The sequence below is a fragment of the Triticum aestivum genome, chromosome 1B, assembly GCF_018294505.1.
Source record: "Triticum aestivum cultivar Chinese Spring chromosome 1B, IWGSC CS RefSeq v2.1, whole genome shotgun sequence".
NCBI lineage: Eukaryota > Viridiplantae > Streptophyta > Magnoliopsida > Poales > Poaceae > Triticum > Triticum aestivum.
In genome coordinates this window covers 5,799,000-5,810,065 of record NC_057795.1, presented here as the reverse complement: position 1 = coordinate 5,810,065, position 11,066 = coordinate 5,799,000, and the positions used below count along the sequence as shown (strand labels likewise).

Here is an 11,066-nt window from a genome sequence, read left to right as displayed (position 1 = left end):
CAACAATTCCCCCGGTCACAACAATCCCCTGAACAACAACAATTCCCCCAACAACAATTCCCCCAGCAACCACCACAACAATTCCCCCAACAACAATTTCCAATACCATACCCACCCCAGCAATCACAAGAACCTTCCCCATACCAACAATATCCACAACAACAACCATCTGGGAGCGACGTTATAAGTATCAGTGGCCTATGAAATGAAGAGATGTAATACTAGAAGGGTGAATCATCGTTGTTAGTTAATGGAGCATAATGTAACAATGATAAATAAAGTGATGTGCACCATCATGTGTAACCCCGACCTGTACTAGTCCAAACATGGGAATAAAAGACAAATAAGTTCTTTTCTGAAGCACATTGCTCGCAATTGTTACATTCATGCCCTATTTTGATTTCCATCCCTAACTACAATCTCAATGTTATGTGACGTCTACTTATTTAGGAAGTGTAGTATTATATGAACATAACATAATTAACATGTACGAAACTTGTTTCAAATTGAAGTACTATTAATTCGGGAGTAAGGACTAATTACAATTTAACATTTCAATGGAGAGTGCTACTTGTAGACTGTGTTGTTAATTCCCCAAGGAGGAGAGGATGATGAAGTATAGTACAAATAAGTATTTCACTAAGTTAAGAATCAAGGTTATCAATCCAGTAGGTGAACCACACAAAACCTTGTTAACAGCACCTGCACACACAAAAGCAAACACCGACACCTAACGCAAATAAGAGGCTTGTCAATCCTCGTAGACGTTATTTTCAATGATTAATTCTGGTAGTGATAGATGGATAAAGTAAAATACAAAATAAAATAAAAGTAAATAAATTGCAGCTAGGTATTTTTGTGTTTTTTTATATATGATAAAAGTACACCCAGGGGCCATAGTTTTTACTAGATGCTTCTCTCTTGATCGTAGAACATACGGTGGGTAAACAAATTGCTGTTGGGCAATTGATAGAAAAGCAAATAATTATGAAGGATTCATGGCAATGATCATGTATATAGGCATCACATTCGATGCAAGTAGACCGACTCCTGCCTGCATCTATTACTATACTTCACCCATCGACTGCTATCCAGCATGCATCTAGAGTTTTAGGTATAAAATAGAGTTACGCCTTAAGCAAGATGACATGATGTAGACAAAGTAAATTCAAGCAATATGATTAACCCCCATATTTTTATCCTTAATGTCAACAATACAAATATGTGCCATGTCTGTTTCTGTCACTAGGATTGAGCAACACAGGATTGAACCCATCACAAAGCACCTCTCCCACTGCAAGATAAACCAATCTAGTTGGCCAAACCAAATCGATAGATTGGAGAGAAATACAAAGCTAAAATAATCACACATAAAAGAGTTCAAAGAAGAATCAAATATTCTCATGAATCATCTGATCATAAACTCATAATTTATCAGGTCCCAGCAAACACACCGCAAAAGGAGATTACATTGGATAGAACTCCAAGAACATTGAGAAGAACTTTGGATTGAAGATCAAAGAGAGAGAAGAAGCCATCTAGATTCTAGCTATAGACCCGAAGGGCTATCGTAAACTACTCACAAAATCATCGGAAGTGTTGGAAATACGCCCTGGAGGCAATAATAAAATGGTCATTATTTTGTTTCCTTGTTCATGATAATCGTTTATTATCCATGCTATAATTGTATTGATTGGAAATTAAAATACATGTGTGGGTACATAGACAAACAACGTGTCCATAGTGAGCCTCTACCAGACTAGCTCGTTGATCAAAGATGGCCATGGTTTCCGGGTCATGGACATGAGTTGTCATTTGATAACGTGATCACATCATTAGGAGAATGATGTGATTTACAAGACCCAAACTATGAATGTAGCATATGATCTTGTCAAGTTTATTGCTATCGTTTTCTGCATGTCAATTATATGTTCCTATGACCATGAGATCATGCAAGTCACTAACACCGGAGGAGTGCCTTGTGTGTATCAAACATCACAACGTAACTGGGTGACTATAAAGATGCTCTACAGGTGTCTCCAAGGGTGTCTATTGAATTGGCATGGATCGAGACTGGGATTTGTCACTCCGTATGATGGAGAGGTATCTCAGGGCCCACTCGGTAATACAACATCACAATAAGCTTGCAATCAATGTGACTAAGAAGTTAGCCACGGGATCTTGTATTACAAAATAGAGAGACTTGCCGGTAACGAGATTGCACTAGGTATGGAGATACCAATGATCGAATCTCAGGCAAGTAACATACCAATGGAAAAAGGGAACTTCATACGGGATTGCCTGAAACCTTGACATCGAGGTTCGACTGATAAAGATCTTCGTAGAATATGTAGGAACCAACATGGGCATCCAGGTCATGTTATTGGTCATTGACCGTAGAGGTGTATCGGTCATGTGTGCATAGTTCTCGAACCCGCAGGGTCTACACACTTAACGTTTGTTGACGATATAAGTATAGTTGGGTCATATGGTGGTTACCGAAGATTGTTCGGATTCCCGAATGAGATCCCTGACATGACGAGGAACTCCAGAATGGTTTGGAGGTGAAGATTGATATATAGGACGAAGGGTATCGGAGTCCGGAATTGTTCCAGGGGTACCGCGGGAATCGACGGAGTACAGAAAGGGGTTTCTGGGGGGCCAGGTAAGTGTTGGGCGCTTCATGGGACAAGGGGAGGGAGCACACCGGCCCACTAAGGGGTTGTGCGCCCCCACACCCAATCCCACCATGACGGAAGGGTTGGGGCAATCCCCTAGGGCTGCCTCCACCTAGCTTGGGGGGAAAGACACCCTAGGGTTTCCCTAGGGGCGCCCCCATCTATGGTGGCCGCCGCCTCCTAAGGGAACCCATAGGGCATCCCCACCTCCTCCCTTCCCCCTATATATATGGGGGTAGAAGGAGGGCAGACAGACACATCTGTGTCGTGTCGCTGCCTGTCTTCTCCCTCGTAGTCCTTCTCCTTCCGCGTAGTGCTTAGCAAAGCTCTGCTGAAATTCCTCCACCACCACCGCCGCCACGATATCGTGTTGTTGGAGGACTTGAAATACTACTTCTCCATTTCTTGTTGGATCAAGGAGGTGAAGGCATCAATTAGCCGTGCGCGTGTTGAACGCATAGGTGCCGTCCGTTTGGCACTAGATCAGGAGTTTGCGAGACGTATCATGATTGGATCGCGAAGATGTTTGACTACATCAACCATGTTTCTTAGCGCTTCCTCTTAGTGATCTACAAGTTTATGTAGAGTAAATCTCTCCTCTCGTAGATGTTCATCTCCTAAATTGATCTTGGTGAGTGTAGGAATTTTTTTCTTTCCCATGCAACTTCCAACAACAGTGGTACCAGAGCTAGGGCTATGCGCAGATGACATCATGAGTAGAACACAAAGGAGTTTATCGGTATTGTTATTCAGATTGCTTCCTTCCTTGGTCTTTTCTTGATTTAGCAGAATTGTGGGATGAAGCGGCCCAGACCAACTTTACCTGTCCACATACATGAGACCGGTTCATTCGATAGACATGTGACTTTGTTGCATAAGATGGTTGGCTGGTGTCTGTCGCTCGCACCTTAGTTGAATCGAATTCGATGAAGGCAGTCCTTGTAGAAGGTTAAATAGCAACTTCCATATCACAGTTGTTGTTTTGCATAGGTAAGAACCGTTCTTGTTGGATACACATAGCAGCCATGTAAAACATGCAACAACAAGTTAGACGACGTCTAACTTGTTTTTGCAGGGTATGTTGTGATGGGATATGGCCAAAGGCATGTTGAAATATATTTGATGTATGAGACGATCATGTTTGTAATAGTTTGTGTTGACTTGCATGTCGATGAATACGACAACCGGCAGGAGCCATAGGGTTGTCTTAAATTATTGTATGACCTGCGTGTCAATCATTAAGCGCTATGTAATGCTTTACTTTATCACTAAACGATAGCAATAGTAATAGAAGCATGGTTGGCGTGACAACCTCGATGGCAACACGATGATGGAGATCATGATGATGGAAATCATGGTGTGATGCCGGTGACGATGGAGATCATGCCGATGCTTTGGAGATGGAGATCAAAAGCACAAGTTGGTGGTCATATCATGTCACTTATGATTTGCATGTGATGTTAATCCTTTTATGCATCTTATTTTTCTTAGGACGATGGTAGCATTACAAGTTATCCCTCACTAAAATTTCAAGACAAAATTGTGTTCTCCCTGAGGGTGCACCATTGCGGAAGTTTGTCATTTCTAAGCACCACGTTATGATCGGGTGTGATAGACTTTACATTCACATACAAAGGGTGCAAGCCAGTTTTGCACATGCGAAACACTCGGGTTAAACTTGACGAACCTAGCATGTACAGATACGGCCTCGGAACACAACAGACCGAAAGGTCGAACATGAGTCATATAGTAGATATGATCAACATGGAGATGTTCACCATTGAAACCACCTCATCTCACATTATGATCGGACTTGGGTTGGTGAATTTTCATCATGTTATACTCGGATGACCGGAGGGATGTCAATTTGAGTGGGAGTTTTAAGTAATATGATTATTTGAACTCATTTATCATGAACAATAGTCTAAGTTGACTTTGCAAATTTATGTTGTAGATCAATGGCTCGCACAATAGCTTCCCTGAATTTCAATGCGTTCCTAGAGAAAGCCAAGCTGAAAGATGATGGAAGTAACTTTGTAGACTGGGCCTGTACTCTGAGAATTATCCTCATGGCTGCACAAAAGGCTTATGTCCTTCATGCATCGCTTGGTGTGCAACCCCCTCCGACGTCTATGGATGTTATGAACACCTAGCAAGCGCATGTGGATCACTACTCAATAGTTTAGTGTGCTATGTTGCATGGCTTAGAACTGGGACTTCAAAGACATCTTGAATGCCATGGAGCATATGAGATGTTCGAGGAGTTGATGTTTATTTTTGAAAGGAATGCCCGGATCGAGAGGTATGAGACCTCCGATAAGTTCTTTGCTTACAAGATGGACGAGAACGGGTATGTCAGTGAACACATACTTAGAATGTCTGGGTATTACAACCGTCTGGCTAAGTTGGGAGTTGTGCTCCCACCAGAAGCGATCACTGACAAAGTTCTTCAATCAGTACCACCTAGCTACAAGTGCTTTTTGCTAAACTATAACATGCAAGGGATGAACAAGTCAGTCTCCGAGCTATTTGCGATGCTGAAAGTCACTGAGTTAGACATCCAGAAAGAGCATCAAGTGTTGATGGTCAATAAAACCACTAGTTTCAAGAAGAATGGCTAGGGCAAGAATGGTAACTCCAAGAAGAGTGGCAAAGTAGTTGCCTCTCCCGTGAAGAAACCCAAGGCTGGGCCCAAGCCGGAAACTGAGTGCTTCTATTTCAACGAGACTGGCCACTGGAAGCGGAATTTCCCCAAGCCTGGCCGACAAGAAGGGGCCAACGCCAAACAAGATATATATGATATATATATATATATATGTTATAGATGTGTTCCTTACCAACTCTTGTTGTAGTGCCTGGGTATCTGATACCGGTTCAGTTGCTCACATTTGCAACCCAAAGCAGGAACTACGAAATAGACGGAGGCTGGTGAAAAACGAAGTGATGATGCGTGTGGGAAATGGTTCCAAGGTTGATGTGATCACCGTCGGCACGCTCGCTCTTCGATTACCATCGGGATTAGTGATGGACCTGAATAATTGTTATTTAGTGCCTGCGTCGAGCATGAACATTATATCTGGATCTTGTTTACTACGAGACTGTTACTCATTTAAATTAGAGAATAATGGATGTTCTCCTTATAATCATGCATGCATGTTGCATGGGCCAAGTGTATCAGCAGTATGGCTCTTGTCAGCTGCATGATGGAGACAAGTTTCCCAATTCAGTTAGGCCAATCTATGGATTTCGCAGTTCAGCCATACTTTGTCCGAAATTCATTTATTCTCGTTTCATGGAGAACTAATCAAACACTTCCCTTTGCTTCCTCATTTGGCTATTTTCTGCAGGGATAAAATGGACAAGGATAAGGAAAAAAGATAGTGCTAAACCAGAGTTACCAAGCAAATAAACTGTATATATAGGTCGCCCCCTTGGACTTTTGTTCCTGACTGCACGATCCATCCAAGTGCGTTTACATGGATTTTGGTGATGAATGACCGACACAGGTTTTCTCATTTATAAGGCTGCTCTCAGGATATCTGTATTTGAACTAACTAAACACTTTCTTTCATGTCGACTCATTGCATGGACTTTCTCAGCAAAATGAAGTCGGTGAAATGCTTTCACTAGCATTGATCCTGCTGCCCTCGAGCTGTTCATTGGCGCTAGCCAATGCAATGGTGGTGAGGGAAAGGATGGGGATGTGTCTTTGTGGTGAATTGCTCTTGACTGCTGCTACTTGTCTTTGTTGTTTCTATTTGTGTTTTGTACTTGTGATGATCTTTGCGGCACAAGTCCATTTATGGCATAACCTCTTGCCGTCTTTGCATTTTTTTATCTTTTTGTTTTGGACGTGTTGGGTTGTGGACATCTTGTTATGTAGATGTCGGATTGCAGTCAGTGTGGTTCTACCAGCTTGGATGGGATGATTGAATGAAATTCCAGCTAGCGATTAATTTTTTCATTCATTTTCCAATTTTTTTGCATGCATGCTTATGAAATGGATCATTTTGTATATTCTGTCAGGTTGCACTAGCCACAGGTTTAATATAGGATTGATCATCAAAATTTGTTTGGCTAGTTGTGCAAAAGATCGTATGGTTGTCACGAAAGCATGGTGCTTGGTATTCTATTTTGAGAAAAAACTGACTCACCTTATTCACTTTCCATGTCAAATCCTTATCAAGGTTTCATTCATTTTGTACATAACATACTAAACGTGTGTGAAACTTGGTCCGAATTAAAGTACTATTAATTAGGGAGTAAGGAGTAATTGCAATATAACACTTCAATGTAGAGCTCCATGAGTTTGTAACCATCTTATCTGACATGCATCTACATCAAACTAGGTGTTTATGTTTTCCACGAACTCCATGCCAGATTTCATTGTTCATTTATAGTGAGAATAATTGATTACTTATGCACTTTTCGCCTTTGATGTTCCATTCACAAAATGAGTTTAAGTACCAATTATCTCCAATAACAATCTTAGCGGGACAAAAAGTATCCTCTCACAAATCATGACCCATCAAACAAGGTTCTAAATTTGAAGGAAAATGACCCCCTCAACTTGAGTCAAAAATCATAATTTGCAGTGGAAATAGTGGTGGTAAACATGGATGAAACACACGGATAATACATGTATGGATCCACATGGGTTTGGTATTACAATGGGATGGAGGTGGATGATGGTAAAGATGACTGATGCTGACATCTCCTTGCACGAGGTGGTGGTGATAGTGAACTCCTCCTTTCCTTAAACCTGCAAGAAAATTTTAAAAACAACATCTTGGAGAAAATAGGAAAAAAGAATTGTGCAGACATGGTAAAACCTAGCAAATCCTACTGTGTAGGCAGGCATGTGATAGCTATGGCAGTGTGGATCTGCTGCCAACTTGTGACAAGCGGCACAAGGCGATGGTGGCAGTTCTCCCTCTTCTGAGCGCGACAGCTGGTGATGGTGGGTTTCGGCAGTCTCTCTCACGGGCGTGGAGGCATGACAAGAGGCGATGGGTGGTGGCCATGGTTTTGGCTGGCGGCGATGGATCTAGTCGGGGGGTGTCAATGGAGAGGTGGGGTTAGCATTGGTGCAGCTGCTCAGCGACCGGAGTTGCCAGCTGCTCTAAGCGGCCCCCCTCTTGATGGGGCGGCGCCCGCCTTGTCTGGGTGCGTATGTAGGCAGCGGGCTGGTGACGCAGACTAGCCACCGGGCATGGATTTTGATATGGTTGTCCTTGTCGGGGTTGGTTTCTCATCACATGAGGTTCGGTGCGTAGTCGCCTTGGAGTAGGATTTCTCGGCTCTGGGTCGCTGCCAGTCAAGCCAAGGTGGATGCTTGAAGCTAGGTTGGGGGAGGCACCTCCACACGTTGTAGCGTCGGTGATGGTTCATGGATGTGGTGGTCAGGCATACATTGTGTCGGCTGGCGGACCAGTGCCTCAGTTCACAGACTTGGCGTCTGAGCTGGCCTCGACAATGGCCGTCGGCAGTCACTGGCTGGTGACTGATGCCGGGCTTTACCTGCCATGATTTGTGCATTGCGAAGCGAGCCAGCTTGGGTGCTGCTCGGTGGTGATAGTTGTGTTAGCATTGCATTCATGAGCGGATCAGTGTCAGAGAACACGGACATGGCGTCGTGTGAGCTCGCCTGACCAAGGGCTCGAGGTTGGCTCGCCGGTGGCCCCCCTAGTCCATGGAGCATTGGCTGGGGATGCAGGTGTGGGTGCGTCCTATGGTGGAGGCGCCTAACCAAACATTGGGACATAGGCTAGGGTAGGAGTAGATGGAGTGTTGTCTCTCTTCCTACCATGGTTGGTCGCATTGTGATGTGAGTGGTGTATGGTATCTCGCGACAGCGATACTGGGTTGGCGTCCCCTGATGGCGGGCCACATGGTTGCTCTTTGGCGGGCATTATTCCGGTTGTGGTGGCTCCCCTCCCGGGTTGTGTGGGCAACGGTAGGTGTTGCGGTCATAAGCTCAGACGTGCCTTCTCTTTCGGAGGGGCAGCGTCCTAATCAAGATCATGGGATTGAACATCGCGGCGCTACTCTTGAGGACCTCATGGTGGCACGGGTGAGTTGCCAAGTGAAAGCTCCATGCCTCGGCACCGCCACCGACGACACTCATGGGTGTCGCGCTCTTCTTGAAGACGTTGTTGTGCTTCTTCTCTCCGTGTCAGGTCTCCAGGTGTAGACCTTTGTCCGGTATGGACTTGGCAGCGGCGATGCTCTATGCCATTCTCCCTCTTGGGGGCGTTCTCCTGGAGCTTTGGTGTGCTAGTTCGTAGCGTGAGGATGTTTAGTTCTTTCGGTGCTTGTTGCTGGTAGCGTAGTCGTGTGCGCGTGTGCGTGATATCTCAAGATCGGCTTTGTAGGGGCTACCTCACCATATTGTATCGTTCGGCCGTGTACATCTTTGGATATTGCTTTATTTATAAAGCAGTGTGAAAGCCTGTTTCGAGAACAACGAAAACAATAGCAACAACAAACAAACCAACAACTTCAAAATAATTTTTCTTTTAAAATTTCACTTGTTTAATTAACTACATTCAAAGAACTTTCTACAGTTTTTTTAGAGAAGGACAACCTATGATTTGCTAGCTAGCTAGTTAGGTATTTTAACACAACATTAATAGCAAGGAGAAGGAGATGAACTGTTCACAGCCAGGCAGGCAGGTCTCGCTGGCTTTTTCCTGTATCAGTGGCTACTCCTACTTCCTTCTCTGACAAAGACCTGTTCTGAATCTGTAATACTGATTCATAGTGATGATGGTGGATCGACTATAGACCTTTACTAATCCATGTACAACAAAAATTACGACGTACAAGGTTAAAAATCCAAGGGTCAAACCCTAGTCAATCGATCCGGCAAATTCTACACGAATCTGGCATGACATCCAGTGCGATTAACAGGAGTTTCAATTATAATTAGCCTCCACGAAGCTGCATGGAGGAGGATGTAATCGTGTTTTGTTTCCTTGTCTGAAACTTCACTTTCCATCAATCTGAAAATAAGTGGTAGAGGGTAAAGGAATGAAAAAAACATATGTAGAGGTTTTGCAACAGCTAAAGCCACACACACATAAACATTAGTATGCTAGCTGGTCCATGGCATTGACAAGTCAATTGATTCGATGCAACCATATGTATGAATAATATGGCCAAGGATAAGAGAAGTAAAAAATATAAATATACTGATAGGCTCTTCTTTTGTTCACGTGTGCATGTTGCATGAGCCAAGTGTATCGGCATTATGGCTTGTGTTTGCTACATGACGGCGATAGGCCAGTTCCCATTCAGTCAGGCATGATATGTCCTAAATTCATTTATTCACATATCGTGTAGAAGGAGAACTTATTTCATTTCTTTTTTGTAGGTTCCTTCCTTACAAGAAAATAGAAAAAAATACACTTATATAATTACCAGACAAAATCAACTGTATATTGCTCTATCTTTCCTCTTTGTTCTATATCAGTATCAACAATCATAGTACTAATAGCTTCCTATACTGGTGGTAATAAATTCAATAAAAGAAACCTAGAAACTATATGAACAACTTGAAACAATATGTACAAACTTAGATTAACCAACGAATGAAATACAAAAGAAATGTTCATGTCTACGTGGAGTGAATCAATCAAGCCACGCAAAGCCCTAATACTTTGTTTTCTATTAGTAACTCATATGACAATACAACCGCTCCATATGAAAAGGTAATACGATGAGTCATCTACGCTTATCCATCTTACATATATATTGTACAAAAAATATAAAGTTAGTTCAGAAAAAATTGTGTATAGAACAATCTTCGCATTAATAGTGTGATCTATCTCAATGACACACACAAGATTACAAACTTTGTTCCCTTAAGTATGCCAATCTGGATACGCCTAACAACATATAGAACATGACAAACTAACTCGGAGCAAGGGGCAAAATCTAGATCAATGTTTGAAGTGTAAAGTGAATACGATGAGTCATTTGTCGTTATCAAGCATTCCATACACCTAGATGATATGTGCAAGAACAATCAACTATGAAGAACAATCCAAAATCACACTAGTAAGTAGTGCCATGAAACACAACATACCAAATTATTAGGTAATCGATAAGCTTAAGAGCACTTTTTCAAGAAGCGAGTGTGAAGATTACAAACTTAGTTCCCTTAAGTTATGCCAATCTGGATATACCTAACAACATGCAGAACAGCACAAGCTAAATCAGAAAGACGGACAAAATCTAGATCAATATTTGAAGTATAAAGTGAATACGATGAGTCATTATGCGTTATCAAGCATTTGATACACCCAGATGATATGAGAAAGAACAATCAACTATGATGAACAATCCAAAGTCACGCTAGTAAGTAGTGCCATCAAACACAACATA

General features: G+C 42.6%; 1 protein-coding gene across 1 annotated transcript in view; it reads left to right on the top strand.

Annotated features, from left to right (window-relative positions):
- Window positions 1–360, top strand: part of LOC123102273 (gamma-hordein-3) — a 1,606-nt gene extending 1,246 nt beyond the window's left edge. The window contains exon 2 of the mRNA XM_044523572.1: window positions 6–360. Within this exon, the coding sequence (XP_044379507.1) occupies window positions 6–204 (199 nt within the window). The 3' untranslated portion in view covers window positions 205–360. The remainder of the gene's footprint in view (window positions 1–5) is intronic.
- The last annotated feature ends 10,706 nt before the right edge of the window (window positions 361–11,066 follow it).